The sequence below is a fragment of the Acanthopagrus latus genome, chromosome 13 (genome assembly GCF_904848185.1).
Source record: "Acanthopagrus latus isolate v.2019 chromosome 13, fAcaLat1.1, whole genome shotgun sequence".
NCBI classification, from domain to species: Eukaryota; Metazoa; Chordata; class Actinopteri; order Spariformes; family Sparidae; genus Acanthopagrus; species Acanthopagrus latus.
This window is the reverse complement of record NC_051051.1, coordinates 5,076,170-5,096,383: the sequence shown is the minus strand read 5'-3', so window position 1 is coordinate 5,096,383 and position 20,214 is coordinate 5,076,170. Positions and strand designations below refer to the sequence as shown.

The window sequence follows — 20,214 nt, the reverse complement described above, 5'->3', positions numbered from 1 at the left end:
CTATATAATTCATTTGCTTTACCATTGAGCAATGATCTGCCTTATTCTTGCTTAATTATATCATTATGCTTACGAGTCAAATTCCCCTCTCTGTTTACGAGGCAAGTGTCAATGGTTTCTTTTCAAATGAATGAACTGCACTTTTATGCCTGATTAAGGAAGAGGAAACTGAGTACGGAGCTCTGAGGAAAGACAACTGAGCAAGGAGTGTGTGTTTCTGTGTGTGTCTCTGTGCACGGTGGGCTTCGTGCACAGTGATCGGAGTTTCATTTTCTCGGCTCCGCTAAGAGCGTTGTCTGTATGCATCACTGCGGTGGAATGGGCCCTCGCTACAAAAGATGTTCATGGGAAGAGAGTTGGGGAGAGGGTTGAGGAGTACGCTTCCAAGCACAAGCACAGTCGTGTAGGCATCTCCTCCAAAAGGATTTCACACTTGATTAAAACCTCTGCACAGCTTCCAGGAGGTTTATGCCACACCAAGCGGCTTCGCGTAAGATTTCGGAGAGGCTCCGCATCTAAAAAAAATCAGTGTGAAGGCAGAAAAAAGAGGTACATTTACACAGGTTCTCTAAAAACACTTGCCACAATTGGACATGTTTGTTTCTGCGAGGATAAGAAATTGCCATTACATGTGTGCGCGTGGTGTGAATACATGCGCAGAGAGCTCACAGTTAGAAAAGAAAATGTGTCATTTCTCTTTCAGTCTCGCAAAAGATGGGATAAGAGACACAAAGGTTAACACTGGGTCGGTAATCGACTTTAGAGACAACTGTGTTTTTCAGCAAACATAATTTTGAAGAAAACATGTAATGTAGAACGATAACATGTGCTGGCAACAGGAATTAAAACATATTCTGTACCGTACTCATCATCATCAGGGACCATAAAATCTGTAGTGACAGCTAAATACAGGGTCTGGCTTGCCAAAAGTCTGCCATTTCCCTTAGACAACGCCAGAGCGCAGATCTCACGTCATCAGGAGAGAGCATAAATGCACTAATGGCAGCTATTTTAGTAGGCCATTACCTTGTCTGTTAGTGTTTCATCTAAATTTCATATGGTTTTATTTATAAAGTCGCTTTGGCATATTTTCTGCTCTTAACTGACAAATAACTCCGACCTGTCGCGTCGGAGTCATTGTTAACACATGCTTCGCCTTCACGTGTCAGCTCTTTCAACATGCAGTATAATGAATGGCTCATTGTGTAGTTATGGTGGCGTGTCCCGATCATTATCAGCGCCGTTTGTGAAAGCACATGTTTTTTACATTTGCTTGCGCTGACCTCTGTGTCACACTCAAATCCATCTTTTAAAAAAAAAAAGAATCAATACCGATAATAGTACTTTTGCTGTCTGCCTTTTGCTGTGGCTGTTAGCCATCTGTAGCTGTAGTGCCCACTTACAGTGTGGCAGAGCACCGTCTGCTCCGCACATCAGAAACACACTCCCGCATTTGGCTGAAACGATCGTTGTTTGAATATGCGGTGGACGGGATAAAGCCAATGAGTCAACCATGAGGTGAAGGTGCAGCCGAAGGCACGGTGGGATAAAAAAAAAAAAAAAAAAAAAATGGTATTTTCTCACTTGCTCAAGTGTGTTTTCTCCTGTACCTGTGCCTGAAATAAATCTGCTCACAGTCTGGAACAAACCCTTTAGAGTTTATAGTCCTGTATGTCATGGATGGAGAGCCAAGGTGGACAATGGAGAACAGATGGGCAAACCACAGCACTATTATGCCAGTGGCTGGACCAGACCAAGTGGATTTAGAGAGCTTGCGATTTCTTTTTTTTTTTTTGCTTTTTTCAGGTGCAATGATATTTCTTGCTCTCTGCACAGAAGTGACTCCTTTTCCTCAAGACTTGGAGATGGATTGCACCTGTAGCTTTCTCCTTTTATATTGGGTCACACCTATCTGGCTGCTTCAAGCAATATAGTGAAAGAAGAAGACGAAGAAAAAAAAAAAAACAGAAAAACAGTAATTTCCACCTTCTACCACCTTCAGTAGCACATCAGCGACACAGAGTGAAACCTTAGCAAAGCTCCCTAAAAGCACCTCGACTGCAGTAGCATAACATGCACTCCACAGTGCAGTTACAGAGTGGGGGTACACACAGAGCTTAACCCCCCGGCTGACAGATACATGTGAGGGGTGGGTTTGCATGCTGCTTGCATCAGGGTGCCAGTGGGAGGTGTTGAGTGTCTGAGGCAGGCTTCCTCATCGTCTGATCCCCTGCCCACGGGCATGGGGGAAGCTGCCTCTTCCTGAGATTTCACACTGCTCCTCTCTGTTTGATTGCAAATGCTGCCTCTCCCCACCGGCTGCTTTCCAGCGCGCGCGCCACACCGCTATGATCGATGGCGAACAAATATGAGAGACCCACAGCTCATAGAGGGATGGCGGGGGAGAAAAAAAAAAACATCTACTATCGTTTGGAAGCGTGTGAGTGATATTAATGGTGTATTTGTGGTCCCTGCAAACAGTTTTACGTGGTAAATGACCAAAAAAGTTCCTGGGAAACAAAAAGGGAAGAGGGAGCATCCCACATGTGAGTAGACATTAGTGTCTGGTGCCGGCTATAGGTGTACTAACCAGGTGTGAATGTATTCCATGGTTGTCATAAGCGGTAAGAAAAACAAGTAACTGAGGGTTTTGTATTGCTTTAGCTATGACACGTCAAGTCTTGTTATTCAAGTGCTCAGAACAGTTCCTCACAGTAAGCAGAAGCTAGCAAAAACACTCTTTTTTTTTTTTTTTTTCCTCCAGAGGGGAGCATTTTTTTAGAGAGAGGAAAAACTTGCTACAAGCACACAAACAGTGTCGGAGTGCACATGTTCCTTCGCTCATCATAGTGGAATGCAAAAAAAAAAAAGAACAATGGAGCAGTTTGCAACCTGAGACGTGCACTCTCACAACTCACGAGTGAAAATGAGAATGTGCAGGCTTGAAGGGCTTTTTTTTCTTTTTCTTTTATACCTTGGCCTATACAGACAGTAACATGAGAGGTACAGCTGCAGTGAACTCTTTAGTTATGAGACTGTGGCTCACTGGCATCAATTTGCTTGAACAGCACTCAAACTACAAAGTTCCTTCTCACGCAGCCGTGATGGGAAAGTGTAGTTTCCAATGCATACAACAGCATGCTTTTCTCTGTCTTCTGTGTCTTTAAAAGCAAATAAGAATATGTTGATGCATCATATTACACACATGCAAAGGTAATTCAATCTCTAATCTGAAGTGGTTTTAAATGTCTTGGTGGAAACAGGGAAATCGGGGGGGGGGGCGCTGTGCAGGAATCAGAGTTGGTGTTGAAGTTTCCTTTCACAGATTCAGTAAGGTCTGAATCCTCAGCTTTCCTGAACAGGCCAGCCTCTCGCTGACAAAAGCTGATGAGTGGACATGTCGGCTAGAGGCACGTCAAGAGAAGCCGCAGTAGATGGTTCAGTGGGTGATGGTACACCTCCTGTCAGCTCTCTCTCCGTCCACCATTTTGTCTCAGAGTTTCCTCTATTTGAAGACTGCCTTTTGTACCGCTGCATTTGACAAAGCCTTAGCACCTGCTGACAGATCACGCTATGCACCAGCTCCTCCAATTGAGAAGTTGATATGCGGTGTGAAATGTCAACCAGTACTAAGGCTTTGTCAGACTGTGACACACACGAGGCATCTTCAGATAAAAACAGATTCAAAAACGCTGGTGGAGGACCAGGAAGGAAACACCTCTAAATGATGATAGAGTTGCTTTTCGTAAGCAATATAATCGTTTCTCCGTCGGTGCACGGAGGTGTTTGTGAAATGCTTGTGCGGGGAACAACTTCATGGCTCTGCCCACAACACTGTGTTTGGCTTGCCGGCCAATTACTGACTGGAAATTGCCTCCTGAACCTTGACAACGGAATATTGATCTGCAGCAGGCTGCCAATGCACTAAAAAAAAAAAACAAAAAAGAAAAAACAAATTATTTATCATGAATGTAGGAGATTCAGGTTTATGAATATAAGACCTGGTTTAGCACTGTTCCTTGGCTCAAATAAGTTCAAACAATACCAACTTTGTTTTCGCAGCCAATAAAATCAAAACCCACCAAATAAACACAAAACACATCATTTGCATTAAGACAACTCCACAAACCACGGTACAGTTCGTCTTGACCATGGACCCAGTCGGTACTCGAGTCGAAAAAGGAAGAAAAGATGCCTACATCGTTTTCCCCTAAATCTTTTATTGAAGCAGTCAGCTCGGATAATAAACAGCATTACTCTATATGCTGGATTCAATCTCATATTCATGCAGAGAGGGCTTCAGGGACTCCCGAGGAGAATGTGCATGTTGAGTCTAGAAAAGCATTAGTTAGACATCAGTGCCTAAATTTAGAAAATTTGCATCTGTTCTTTAAGGCCGATGCAGGTATTTTATTAATGCTGTTCATTTAAATCTTTAGCGTGGGCTGCGCCAACAGTGGATCGCAGGGTGTAATACTGAACACAGGGAGGCTGATTAGGAGTGAAATGCAGCTTATGCACAATGAGCTGCTGCTGACACACATGTTGAGTGTGATGTGAATACAACCGAGCATGTGGCCAATAATAGTTAGGTGTTGAAAAATGTGTTAAATTGGATAACAATAAAGAACAAAAAAATGACTGCATTTACATATTGGCCGTCAGAGGTTTACTGCAAAGCTTTTTTTGTGAAGGGGTAAGCAAAATTTGACAATGTCATCATATATTTATGCTAGCCATGTAATAATCTGCTCACATTATTACATTAAGGCCCACTCCAGTCCTCCTTCTCTTTCACAACCCTCCTGCTCCTGAAAGAGGAAACCTTGCATTTCCCATTCAGTTTTTTTTTTTTTTTTTCTGTGTAATTTAATTAGAGAGGCTCAGAGAAATGTAGACTAAATCCCTGTGGTGTGGGGTTGTGACTGGACGCTCAATAGGCTGATGATTTTTTTTTTTTTCAGGCTTTTTCTTCCGCCACAAAAAGTGTACCTCCATTACTAATTCTGCACAGGGTCAAGGCAGAAGAAGAGGACGGGGGGACATTCATCAGCTTGAAACAAACTTGGTCGGTGCAAAAATGTTAAGAGCACGTTTCAAGCGGAACGAGTCGATTGACTCTGCTCTGCTGCGAGCGGAATGCGTTCGCCAAGCAGAGCAGCAGAGGTCTGTTTCTGGTGCAGATTAGCTAATAACAAAAAACAACATACAAGATTTGATTTGGCTTAATAATCGGTGACAGCTCCGAGGTTAGGGAGTGAAGATGGCGCCGAGACAGATCAACACCAAAAATACCTTTTTTTGTGTGTGTGTGTGTGTGTGAAGTTCACGAGTGATTTAATGGGAAATATTGTCATGATAATTAGACAGAACGTTTTATCACCCAGCCTCTCTCTTGATTACTGTGTGACATTTACTTGAAGAGTCACTTGTCTATTCCTGTCTCACACCCAAACGTTCTTTCTTCTTTGCGTCTGAATGTCTCTTTCTTGGCCCCTGCCTTTGAAGCTTTCTTCCTGCTTTAGGCTTTTCACATTTGCACTCTGTGGCCCTTTCTCTCCCCCCCCCCTGGTGGCAGCGCTCCATGGCCTCATTCTGGCAGGTAGAGGGTGAAACAGGGAAGGGAAACATGCAGTCTTGCTGGTAATGTTCGTCACATTTGCGCTTTTTATTTCCCTGAACCAAAATGTATCCGTAAAACACTTGCAGTAATGGGCTTTTATACTCAGGTCGCAATATGTTGCTATCGTGCTTTTATCTTTTGTTGTCGCCCACACGCTGACCCGGCTCTCCATTTAACCCATTACAGAATCCCTTGATTTCAACAGGAAATGTTTTTTTAATATTGTTTTCAGTCCAGGAGATGGTAGAAGTGGTCGCAACACATAATGTGACTGATCTGCAATTTGATTTTCATCAATACGGAAAATCAAAGTCTTTCTTTACATGTGATCTACATCTCCAATTATCAAAGACGGAATTATTTTTTCCTCTACCGATTTTTCCTCTGGAGGTAATTCCTATGTGCCACTTTCATGCTCGCTATCTCTCACTCACTGATCTTATTGACATGTAAAACGGATGTCTTCCATGATCCAGTTGTTGTTTTTTCCTCCCCTTTCAATCAAGATGTTATCTCCTTGCTAATGCTGCCTTAGATCTCCCCCCGGTCTGCAGTGTGAGACACGGTTAACTCGGGAGAGATAACATTAGCTGCTAATTAGCCTACACCTGCGCAGTCTGAATAGGAAGTAGAGAGGAAGAGCGAAGCTTCAGAGAGATTTTTTTTATTTTTTTGCTCTGCGGTGACATATCCCCAACACCTTCCCATGTCTGGTTGAGCTGCATAGCCTCGTCCGTGGCCGTGATTGCTCCGGGGGAAACTTTAATCATTTGATCATGCTTTATATCCTCAAACCAGGCGCCAAATGATCAGGCTCAGGTTTGCTGCTGGGAGTACTTTCTCAGTCTGGATGCATTCCAGGCGAACTGCATATATCAGCGCGAGTGGTATAACGAGGCAAATCTGATAAAAGTTAATACGCATGGATTTAAATAACACAGCCACAGTAGGTGCATCGTTTAGAAGTATGGACAAACATCGACGTAATCCCCGCAAAATCCGATCTTTAGATTCATGTAAGCAGTCCACGCAGTGGCTGAATAACGAGCCCGGAGAGAGGCAGAGCTTTATTTGACCATTTACTGTAGACGGAGAGTTGCTGCATGACTGACAATTCTGTGGAGAAGTCAGCATACTAACGCAGTCAGACGGAAAGCTCTGTTCCCACAATGCTCTGAACAATAGAGCTGTGCGTTTCCCGAGCAGGACAATTCAAATGTATGACATGATGAAATATGAAAATTGCCTTTTGTGTTGCAGAGAGGCAACAGCAGCAATTTCCCAATGTGGCTTCACCCGTCTGCACCCTTCTGCCAGGCGATAGCTTTATCCTGACAAGGCTTTGATTAAGGGGAAAAGAAAATATCACATGGAATCAAGAACATGATTGAATATATAATTATTAAGAGAAACTTGCATATCGAAGTCTTTAAATATGGACTTAAAGAGAGACGCCAAACACAGGAGGCAGCGGGGGGTCATCATATGGGCCTTTGATTCCAGCGTGAGTCCACCCTCCCTGTTGTTCCTTACTGATCCACTGCAATTGGCTGCTTGTGTTGGCTGACTTTTATGAGCTTAGCATGACGGAGAAGGGTCAACATGAATGTCCTTTGATGTTCCTGAAACCCTCCCACAGAAAAATCTCACACAGTAACACAGTCGACCTAATATTTGCTCAGATATGAGAGTGGATGTTGAGGAGAGGCGGGTGTTGGGGGGGAGATATGTGGGAGTATTTGGGCTAATTGAATGAATGAAGACCATACCTGCACTTTACGCTGCTGTCTTGTGTATTCAGAGTCGGCATTAAAACAGAAACATAAATGTTTCATCGCATTAAAATAACGTAAATGGACAGGCCGTCCACTTTATTGTCGGGTAATGAAATTAAAATTTAATCAGCTGATGGGTAAATTGGGTCACGAACACAGTGCAGTAGTCTGGGCCTGTGTGTGACCCTGGCTTCGTGTGGCATTATTTGAAGGTGTTAGGCATATTCACTCTGCTGCTGTTTAAAGCAAATGAAGCTCGTGGTGAGACAGGTTGGGGTTACCAAGTGCAAGGGAACCATAGCAATTACAACAATTATGTGGGGAAGCAGTAAGGGAACGAGAGAAAAAAACACACAGCAAATGCACAACAACAGTAAACATAGCTGTTGCTGTTTTTTTCTTTCTTTTTTTTTTTTTTTTTATTAAAGTGGCTGCACTCGCCATCTGTTTTCCAGCGCCTGTGGTGGCTGCGTGTTTGATGGGTACCTCATCTCCGGGCTAGATACTGTTTCAGAGTAGACAGCTCATCAAGATGAGTGACAAGTGCTGAGGCCTTACAAACATGACCATCTGAGAGGGAGTGACCCAAATGGGAGGGTGGAAATAAAACGCATAATTGCTTTAAGTAAAATAAGACTTGAGGGCAGTTGACCGATTGGAATTCACATTAAAATCTGGCGTGTCTGTGTTACAGCTCTGTAGTTTGGAAAGTGGCAAAAATCTGTCACAATTTTACAATGACGCTCGCTAATTAGAGCAGAATTCCAGCAGAAAGGCATAGCAGAAACACGTTACACCGTCATGCAAAATTCTGTCAGAATTACTTACTTTTGGCTCGAGAACGAGGGGTTCTTTGGGGATCTCGTGCACCAGAAAGACAGTTTTAAAATGTGTTTCGAAAGCCGAGAACTAGTAAAGTCTGAGACGAGGTTCGAAAACCCTGTCAAAATCTGTAAAGGAAATCTAATGATTTTGTGTAATAGAGCAGAAAGGTGTTATTTATGTCACCTTTACATGCTCGGCCACGAGGTTAAGCAAGACTAATTCAAGTCATTTCCGTTGAGCTTAAGGCATGTAGAGTATCGACTGGATGATAAACCATCTTAACAGCAATACCGTAAATTAGGAATTGATCCATTTCCATTTGTAAAAATAAAAAGATGTACTGGTGCTTTTCTACTTGGTTTAAGGATGACATTTTCCAGTTCCACACAATTTAGTCCTCCTTGAGTTTGTAAGGTCCTTGAACTGCACTGAGTTTTGAGATATTTCCAACTGACTGTGAGAAAAGCCTTACAGCGAAAGCGGCTCCATTCCTTTGTAGCTCTCTGGAAATAAGGAAATACATGTCAGACCCATACAGTACAATTCCAGTCCCTCAAGTGCCATCCATCATTGAAGGGCAGAACACTAGTTAGAGGGAGGTTCAGCGACTCGCCGTCCCCATCGCACTATGATGGAGAGATGACCCCCAGGGCCTTTCTCTTGATGCCGGCTTGAGCTGCCCGACCAGCTGAGGTTGAAGTGGATCTGGCCCCTGGCCAACATCCCCTCCCCGCCGCACAGCGCTCTACCTGCTCTGCGAATCACATCTGGGGTGAGACTGGGTAAGACCCACTGAGAGCTGCAGAGCTCTACCACCACTTTCTATTTCTGCTTCCATAATTATCCTTAAAGTTCCGACTCAGGGTCCCATGGACCTGCCAGTGGACACTCAGCTAAAAGCAGCGTCTCCTACAGCCACGAGTTACACCGGGCTAATTAAGAAATGTTTCTCCATGTGTCTTTATAAACTTGTACTTTCAAGCCCACGTTTACACACACACACAGAGACATTACCACCTCCAAACCTGCTGCTTCAGCACGCTGTTGCCCAGACTCACTGGCGTGGCAAGAGCAGGCTGCATGCTATCCAATTTTTGCCTAAGTACAGAGAGCCATCCACTTTTGTTAGAGTAATACATGAGCACATCTAAAGCTTAGGGATACTGGCTTAGGCATACTGGCTCACTCATTCATTTTACAAGCTTAGCGCTAAAACCAGACATTTTTTTTCCGTGGCAGCGTGGTGTTAAAAGCACTATTTATGGAACCCTAATGTGTGTTTCTGCGCATAATTCAAAACACTCATCTGGGTTTTCATCCATGTCACACACATGTGGATAAGAGCTGAGTAGCTTGTGCAGATCACAGTTAAAATAAAGAGGACTGGGAATCCGTCCCTTCAGAAAACATGGCAGAAAACTACTGAATCACTTATGATTCTTGCTTTTCTCTTTTTCATTATTTAAAGGACATTTAGATACATGTTTTTCAGATTGTCTGGGTTTGCTTTTTTACACCTAACATGCTAAAAAACACCCATATACAAAGACTGACTGGCTATATATGATGAATTGATTCACGGCTTGAACTTTAGTGGCAGAATTCTGACTTTATTCTGACAGCTGGGCGAGACAACTGCCAAGAAAAGAGACGACTATTCAAGATGGCATACTGGCATTCAGTATTTGAGAGTGAAAAACAACTGGATATTTTCAGTGAGACGTTGGGGAAGACTTCCAACCCGTAACCAAGTGGTTGTGGGACTAAACCTTATCGGACTGCCAGCATAGTGTCATTGAGCTGATGATCTAAACTTTTAGAAACGTAAATAGTAAAAAGAATGTAAAGACATTTACACCATTAACATTTATATTTGCCATCGGTTTGCAGGTTCTGAGGAAAGGCATTTTACTATCGCTAATGTTACCAAAGTCTTCCAGTCAGCTGGACACAATGATGAAACCACAGAGAAATCCCTTTTATGTGTGAAAGAAGGTGGTATGAAATTGAATGCAAGATTTATTGGGATAATGGGGCTTCTGTTCGGGGTTCCATCTAGATTTAACACGTGGCTGCGATCTCTGCCACACAATAATAAGTCGGTTCGCTCTGATAGAAAATAAGCCTGGTCCTGACGTAGCTACAGTTAATGGTCTGAGCTGTGATACATGTCCTCTCTCTCACACAGGGCCTGTCTGCGGTCGCTCGGCGAGCGCTTTGATGTGTGCGGGGCCGAAGTTTTGGCGACGAGCGCGTCGGTCCCATTGTCGGCGACCACGCGAGCGAGAGCACATTCTCGGATTCAAATTGGGCGGAGGGAAATCGGGGCACATTGAAAACTGTGTGACGCGTTGACACATCATCAGTTCCATTTTTGATTCAGCTGCATCGTCCCATGAAGTCATTTGTAAAAAAAAAAAAAAAAGGGGTTATAGTTAACAATTGTCCGTGGTGTCAAAGCCTAATTCAGGTTAGAGAGTTTAATTCTGCTCCAGTTGGGCCCATCCAGTGACCTATTTACTACGAAGTAAAATGACAAACAATTGGAGGGGTGGGGTGGGGGGGCAACAAACAGCAGCAGTTGATGTGCACAGAGCATAATGCGTGTGCTAGAACGAGCTCGGGATTATAAGCATATTACTCATGACAACTTGCCTGGGGGAACCACTTGTAAGGAGCTTTTTTTTTTTTTTTTTTTTTTTTTTTGCAGGAAGCTTCCACAAAACTGCTCGCCCCGTGACCCGTCCTGTTTCTCGGGTGGTGGCAGTTCCAGCAACGGCTGGCTTAGGCCACTGTGCTGGTACAGGCTGGCATGGTCTCCACAGCACTCAACAGTACTAACAGGCAGGGACTCAGACAAGGCACAATGACATCTGTCTGAGGAAACCCACACCCCTGCATCAGCATGCTATACTGGCACTCGGACAGGGGCCCAAGCTGGCACTCATAGGACAAACAAGCCCCATTAAGCTGATGCCCTGCCTCTCTGTTTGCACCATGTCTTCCCTTCACATCTCTGGCTAAGGCGGGGGGCACCCTGTATGATACTGATATGGCTTGCATAGGAAGCGGGAAAATTCCTGACAAGGGCTCAGAAAGAAAAAAAAAATGCATATATAACCCTATGCACTGATCTGGGAGATCTAAAGCAGGAAAATCAGACGGCATCACTAAAGAACCTTATTATCATGCAAATGCCATTTATTCCATTTTATCTCACCCTTCTCAATGGCCCATATGGCAGCGAGTCCGCACGGAGGAAGACACGGGGAGACCTCACACTGGGCAGCCGGCCACATCAAAATTCCTCCATCTGTGGTCAATTGAGTTTGTGTGTGTGTGTGCGTGTGTGTGTGTGTGTGTGTGTGTGTGTGTGTGTGTGTGTGTGTGTGTGTGTGCGCGTGTGCGCATGTGTGGTACCCGTCTTCAATCCACCTGTGTCCTAGCAGTGCTAGCCCTCATATCACAGCCAAGACGCCTAACCACCGATCCGCAGAAGAGTGATTATTGTCCAGGTTGGACCGGACATGAAAGAATTGCCAGTCAAACTTGTGTCCAAAAGGAGGGAAGGGGCCTCCCAAAGGTCCTGGATGAGTCATGAGTCATGAGGGATCTTAGGCGGCCGAAAGTTTAACACTTTTAAGAGTTGTGTGATTGCAGGTGTGTGCTGGGGCTAACAACACGCTCTGTGTGCTTGGGATGATGGAGTTTCAAACACTGATTTGAACCATTATGAAGTAAAACTAAAGAAACTAATTAGGGTTGGCCAATCAATCAATACAATGTCGGTTTTGTGATAAGAGACTTTATATTGTCTCATAATTTGGATATTGTTATATTTGACAATTGACATGATTGTTGTCTTTTTCAGGATGCGTAACAGTGAAGTGATGTCATTTTATGAACTTACCTGACTGTTCTACTTGTTCTAAAACTTGCATTTAGTCATCATACCCACATTGCTGTTGACTATTGATCATAAATTGCATTGTTGTAATATTTTTGTGAAAGTACGGATAACCGTCCCTACAGTGTAGTCTTAATATCAATATCGATATATTGATGTTATTATATATATGATAAAACGTCATAAATATTTGGTCATACATATCGAATGAATGAATAGAGAAACTACATAAAACAAAATCAGATCTGTATAATTACAGTGGCCTGATGTCATCTTGTTCAACACAATCTGATACGTCTGTGCTTTCACTGGAATTGAAATGCTCAAAATGTAAATAACCCCCCCCCCCCAAAAAAAAAGAGGCCTGTGAACCAATCAGAAATAAACACTGTAAATCACTTTTGATTCGACCGCTAATCAAAATCCAATCAGCAGTGCTCAAGATTCTGTCGATGGACAGATGGGACAGACGGAGACGAGCTCTACCGACTTCCTCTGATTTTTGCCGCGCGGGACGAATCGCACGTCTTGACGGCAACCAGACGTACGAGATAAGCAGTTTTCATGCCGTCTGAAGCAATCAACTTAAAGAGAATTAAAGAGCTCAGTGATTATGATGAGAGTCTATTAAAATAAAATGGCACTGTAATCAAAATGATTTAGAGGTTTGGGGGGAGGTGATGCAACACCCTTCAATGCAAACAAATATGCATGCATGCAGGTGCAAACACATATACAGGGTGGTAAAAGGGAGGGAGAGAGGGGGAGAGAGAGGCATGCATCCGACGGATAAACATCTCTGATGATTAACCAACAGTTGAGCAATGTGCTTGCTACACGCGTGAACACAAGAGTGGAAAATACACATGGGGAAACTGAAATGGAGTGCACTCTAACACAGCCCGAAGACAAGAATCAGAGGTGGGAGGAGGGAGCAGCTGCTCAGGCATACGGACAGAGGAACTCCAGAAAATTAATTGCTGCAGATCAGGGCCGCAGACATGACAAATATCAGAAGATTTTATTACCGTAGTTTGAATCTACTCTTAATTCCAAAGCAAGGCTGCCATGGGGGAATATGTTGATGTCTGCTTAAGCGAGGCAGAGAGAGTGTTACAGACCGCATACTCTTTTCCTCTTCGCCACCCACTCCAATAAACCGAGGTCAGATTACTAGCGTCTGCAAAAGTAAAATGTAGCAAACTGATATAAATCAATTAATAAGTAATTATCTATTCTTTGTTAATAACCAATCTCTGGCATTACTATCCTTAAAAGTAACACATCTCGAATGGACTTGTTGCATGGACAGGGATGCAACAGCAGCGTAATGGGCCATCAGGTTCCAGCTCCAAAAAGTTCACCTGAGAGCCGAAAGTGGATCTAAAATGGAATCGTGTACTACATCACTCTCAACCACAGCCCGCCGACACGCTCCCCAAATGTAGATTCGCCACTGTCAGAGTTCAACCTGTATAACAAAACACACATCCATGTCGATATTTCCAGGGGTCCAGTGATGCACAGGCTCGACAGTCTGGGGTTCGTATATTGTGTTTTATCCAACTTAAATGGAGTGACACATCATGCTCACCTCCCAATTTTTAGCCTGTCACTCATCTCTACTGCAACGAATAAAGCTCCGCACCAGTACAACCTGTCACTCTGTCACTCAAACGTTTAAAAAAAGAACTTCACGTCACCGTTCAGGTGGAGCCGGGGAGGAACTCCTCTGTCTCGTTTTGATTTTTCTGTCTAATCTTTCATTTTATGTGGGCTCTTTGTTATCTCCCTGAAGGGGGAATCACATTTTAATTAGGTCTATCCTCGGTTAGCGGTTCATCTTCACATCTCCCTGTCCTATGCGCTCATCCTATGGGCTTCGCTTCCCTGTCAGAGACTCTTAGTCCTCGCTCCCTGTCACAATCTAACATCTCCCCCCCATCTTGTGCCATCTTTTCATTCTTTAACTGCTCCATCTCCACTCACAATCTTGCTCTCCTGCCGCTGACAACAAAGAGCGCCCTGTCTGACAAAACCTGTTTTCTGCACATGGGGAAAAAAACACAACAAAGAGCCACAACAATGGCAAAAAAAAGAGGAAAATGCATATATTAGACATCATAAGTGCAGAGATTAAACGAAAATAGTTAACTGTCGGCTGCTGGGCTTTAAAGCTCACCTGAGGTGGCTGAATCCAGCTATTAAATGAGATATTAAGCAATCTCTGACCTCTATAGAACCAGAGGGAAGCAGAGTATTTTCAGGACTTATCCTCTCCCGCACACCCGCCGCCTCCGCCTATCCTTGAATTATGGTGTCACTGACTGACATAAACCAAAATAAACAATAAACATTTGCAAAAGAGATGAACGAGCGAGCTAATGAGATCCAGCACAACTGTCGCGCAAAGAGGCAATGCATCACAACGCCCGGATGCTATACTAATAATAGAAGTTTGTCATGTGCAGTTTTAGCGTGACGGTGACACATTTTAGCCTTTGATCCTGCTGTGTTTAGTTAGTTTTTTTTTTTTTAGAAAAGGGAATGCGTGAGACTGAAATAGTTTTTTTTTACCCTTTCACTTTAAAAAGCCAGATTTTCTCTCCACACACACGAGGTGTACAGTCCTATCGACGATAAGGTGTCATTTTCTCTGACAGTGTGACAAAGTAACTGTCAGTGCTGATCAGCAGCTCCATCAAGCCCCCTGCAGACACGCACCCCATTTTGCACGCTTATACCCTTAAAAAAAAAAATCCATAAGCAGAACCACACATGTTTATGAGGTGCAGTACCATGGTGAACTAATGATATACAAATACGAGGAGAACAGCGAACTATCACCACGTAACAGCGTCTGATCTGGAGAGTGGTGCGATGCAAAACACTATAATGACTGGAAATGCACCATGAGAATCACTTATCATAGTGTCTTATAAGGCAGGTAATGGATTATGTTTTGCGGCTTAGGGCTGCAAAATTGTTATTATGATGCACAGTTCACAGAACAGTAGTCACAGCTTTGGCTAAGACTTTTTTCCTTTTTTTTTTTTTTAATATGGACCAGTGCTGAGACCATCAGCGCTCAGCCTGCGGATTGATTACTGTGCTGAGAAATTATGGCTCTTGCACACCTAAGCTGCAGTCCGACTCGGGGTCCAGCTAACGGCGGGGAAATGCTTCGAGTAAACATGGCGATGTGTGCACAGATGTCATGGTTCAGATTTATTTAGAGGGCAAACGCTCCATTAGTTGGGCTTTTTAATTAGCACACTTGTGAGAGAGGGTCATTAAGGATGTCTGACAGAGGACCTGCTGATGAGGAGGATGGAGACACTGCTAGCTCCAGCGTTGATACCACACACACACACACACACACACACACACACACACACGCGAAGATCTGCTTAAAAACCAATAACATCTCACACAGTCATCGACAAACGCAGCCAGTCAACGTCACGGGTGCCACAACATTTCCACTCCAAAATGGCCACGGAGCACAAACAAATCTCCCACAAGTGTCTTTCTTGACAACAGCACCACACATACACACACACACACACACACACACACACACACACACACACACACACACACACACACACACACACACACACACACACACACACACACACACAGACACACACACAAACCAGGCCTATTAGGAGCCATTTACATTCAAATACATATTCATGGGGAAACACAACAGATCAGAGGTGGATTGTCACCGTACCATTTTCAGGGTGCTCGGTCTCTCCGATGCTGCCATCTGGAGTGGTCCTCTCGTAGTGGTCCTCGGGCAGGGTCAGGGGTCCGATGCGAGGACCAGACGATGATTTGCTGCTGGGAGTCTCTGATTCCTCCAAACCGCTGTCATAGTAGCTGTGCTGGGAGGCATCCTGCAGGTCCTGCACAGGGTTGGCCGTGGAGAAGGTCACTCGCCGATGGGGGTGCTAGAAAAACAGAGAGACAACAAAATGAACATCTTGGGCACCGGTGTTTTTCAGCTGCACTATTTTCTCCCATTAGGACGGTGCCATGGAGATGGTGGGCAGGTTTGTATGGCAACAGCCGCAGCTCGCACCATTTAAGCCCGGCCTTATAAAGTTCACACTTCAAAAGTCAGAAAATAGTATTAAATATTAAAATAGCCTTAAATATTAAATAGCCTTGTGCAGTATTATTATTCTGAAGATTATATAAGGTGGAATATATGAACAGAGTGAGGATATGGACTTAAATAATAAGAGCAGAGCAGCAGAAGTTGAAAAACACCAACATAATTAAAGCGTCCAATACAGGACTCCAAAATTTAAATAACTAAATATGGGGCATGTGTTTAAATATTCTGTATATGTAAAGAACGATTAAGATATATGTGTATGCAGTGTTTAATACATGACAGGTTCTACTGTATGTGTTCAGATTAATGTGTCTAAAATGCTGTATGTTTTTATGGAAAGAATCCCTGCATTCTGACAATGTGCTGCATATCAAACAAATCATGTAAGATAATGAACTAGCAGGTACAGATCCAGGATACAGAACGTGAAGAATTCATGTTACCGGTCCTCCATCTTATCGAGAGCTCCAGATGGAGGTGGCGTCGAGTACATACGGAAGAAAAGAAAACCAACAATGGCAGAGCCGTGTGTATTCTTGTCAGCCATGTTCACAATTCTGCTCAGAACAGTCGCTCGCATAGATATAGACTGTGTGGAGATGCAGACAAAGATTCCCATGTATGGAGACAATGCCTTTACATTTTTGCATGGACGCGAAAGCGAAATGCTACAAACAAGCGTCATGGCGTGTCACGGAGATTGAGGCGGCGGAAAACTGTCATTATGAGACAGACAAAAGTTTCATTTTTCTAAATCTGCTACTGCCAAATGAATTCTGATGACAGTGATTGGTACACTAATCAGTAGCCCCAGTGAGCTACTTCCTATCTCCATATTTTAATATTTTCCCCCTTTTTCTTCCACCGCTTTTGATGTTCAACCGAGTGGAAAGCGAGACAATATTTTCTGCCGTTTAACTGAAGAGGGGTCCCGTGAAGATCTGAATATGGCTAACGAAAAGGGATGAAAAAAACAGCTTTGGAAGTATGGTTTGTGACAGTCGCTGTTTTGCCAGCATTAAAATGTAATATAAGATCTCCGTTCACTCTCATATACCGATGAGATTTGGTGAAGGAATGAAGGAGTAAATGAATGAATGAAAATGCTGATGAAATCTTAAATTTGATCGGCTGAAGTGGAGCGGGCCGGCGTACAATAAATCAGTCACGATCACACCCTTTATCAAATTGAATGGCTTGTAAATACAGTTAGGAGACCATTAAATTTCCTCTCCCAAAGATCAGTTTACTAATGGCTACTTACCGCCGATCCACAACAGAAAGATGACTCCTAGCAGCGCACATGCAATCTCACTCTTCCCCTCCCTTCCCTCCTTTCCCTCTTCACATGAGGACATTGTGTAAAAAAAAAAACAAAAAAAAAAACAGGAAAGCACTGATACAGCAGAACGGGCTCTGCCTCCGCTGCACGAGTCAGCCCGGATCAATACCACGGTCCTGTGCTTTCTACCGTTCCACCACTTTTTTTTTTTTTCCTCTGGCAAACAAATCCATGCCCAAAATCATTCAGAACCATCAGTCCTTTTTAGGTCACACACACCCACTCACACACACACAGACACACGCACACACACACACACAAACCAGATATTGAGAAAATGCTTTCAGAGCTCAGGTAAGTGCCATCAACAACGCGTTGTTAATACTGTTAGCAGGCTTTCCAGAAACCTGTTCACCTCCACATCATCTCAACCAGTTTACTTTTCTGCACTGATGCATCCTTTCCATCCTTTCCCTCCTGGCCTTTCATCTAAATAATGATTATACTTTTTCTTTTCTCTCTCAGCAGCACTCCAACGTCAATAAATCACACATGATATACAGTAGAAAAGAGGCTTTGGGCCTTTCAGTCAGCTGCAACATTTGATGGAATTTAAGGTGAAAAATAAAGGAAACTTTGAAACAAAACAGCTGGTTTTGTGTCTTTCCGTTTGTGATTTGCATGCTCAGTGCTCAAACGAGAACAAGAGGGCAATGAGAGGTTTTGAGGGGATAGAAAAAGAAAATGTGTCGTTTGTTTTTCTTTCTATTAAACATGCTCTTTGATGGGGTGCATCTTTGCGCTACTGTAAAAATGTGCTCGCAAGCTGCGCTTTGTATAAGTGAGGAGGCACTGTTTATCATTACCCACACAAATTTTGAATTTCATGAATAGTTCTGCATTGTACAAAGTGTTAAAAATGGACTGCGCTGAACAGGAAGTCTCAGTAGGGGAACCACTCCAGCACGCCAGTTTAATGGTGACTTATTCTACTATCGTTTCTGTGACATTTTCAGCGCCGTATTGAACTAGATAAATGATCTATTTCAAAGGTGCATTCATGAAATATGATCGGAGGTCGCCGAGGCTCCGTGACTGTTTAAATGCGAGGGGGGGCGTTTAGTTGTTTAAATATGGATTCTTGCTTAAACTTCTCCTTAAGGCATCACTCCGGAGAGTCAGCATGTTTCCTGGGTATGATAACTAGCTGGGGCTGCAGAGATGGGAAATAGATTCTCCTTTTTAGTCAGAGCACAAATCCTTTGCCAGGCCTTGGGGGCTGTAGGGATGCGGCAAGACGGAAAGGGATGGAAGGGGAGGCTGAGCAGGAGTGGGGAGTTGGTCAGGCAGACACGGATGGCGCTTTGGCTGGAGGGGACAGGCAGAAGGATTAGATTCTGGGAGACTGGAGGCAGGGAGAGCGGGATTGTTTGGGCATTGTGGTAGGAGTAAGAAGCTATGGGGCCGAGAATGAAAAGAGAGGGGACATTTATGATGACATGTGAATTCATAACCCCATTTAGATTGGGCTAAAATGGCCTCATTTATACGCCTAATATTACGATCTCAACGCAGATGGAAGGAAACAGCGGGGATTCTGTCTTTACAAGGGGACCAGGACACATTTTAACAAAGTAATAAAAACCAATCATCCGCTGCCTACCTAGAGCTCCCATAGCCCTTTTTTTTTTTCCCTGCCAGAAATATTATATACAACCTACTGCGTCAGAATAATTTCAAGCCACCCGTGGTTACACCTGAATGTACCAAAAGATTTGGAAAGAGAAGACGGTAATTTGTTTCTTTTCTACTTTTATATATATGCATACGTGATTTCCCTCTTTATAATAAGGCAAACCAGCATTCTACCACTATATTTAGTTAAGAGAAATAAGAAAAAAAGTACAATAGCTGCTGCTGCCTCAAGCACCTCAATACCAGATTTCATACTTACCTACACCCTGACTATCACATCACCTCACAGCTTAGATTGATTTGCTTTACCGCCTTGAACATAATGCATCTGAAAGAAGAAACAGTACACAGTACACCCACACCGAGTGACATTGTAGGTGTACAGGTGCCTTTATATCTCTCAGCCTCTCAGGTACCTAATAGTGGCAGCACAAGTCAGCACCTGAGCTAGTTGAGCCTGAATGGACAAATCTGCCACTTGCTATGAATCAAACTCACATGAGAGGTTTTTTTTTTTTTTTTTTTTGCAAAATTGTCACCTCGATAGAAGTTTGTTCACTGCTTAGAACTGCGGTTTTAAAAAGGAAGAACAAACAAAAGATTTGTTTCTTTCGCAGCGACTGAAAAATCTGTCTCATGGCCAGCGCGCTTTTTCTTTTGCCAAATATTTTCACTTTTCACTTTCACCCAAAGATTTGGGTAGCTGTACAAAGAGACGTGAATGGGTTGACTTTGATGGATGTTTCCGACCCTAATCGTGTGCGGACAATGCAGCAGTTTATCGGCGAAATATTTTCTGTCAAGCAGGAGAAAAGGGAGCTCTCCTGGAGTTTTTAGATGAGGGGATGTCACGCTAAAAGGCCTTGTCACAGAAAACAAACATTCTCAGGGCACTCGTGGGCACGATACAAGTTAAAAGGTACACTAAAAGCCTTTTGATGTGCTTGTACTCGAGGTCATGCGAGTTGAGTGTACTCA

General features: G+C 43.5%; 1 protein-coding gene across 2 annotated transcripts in view; it reads right to left on the bottom strand.

The window, feature by feature from the left end:
• Positions 1-20,214, bottom strand: part of pcdh1a (protocadherin 1a) — a 91,182-nt gene that overhangs the window by 5,757 nt on the left and 65,211 nt on the right. For both annotated transcript variants that reach the window (XM_037120734.1, XM_037120733.1), the window contains exon 4: positions 15,870-16,089. In XM_037120734.1, coding sequence (XP_036976629.1) covers positions 15,870-16,089 — 220 coding nt within the window. The remainder of the gene's footprint in view (positions 1-15,869; positions 16,090-20,214) is intronic.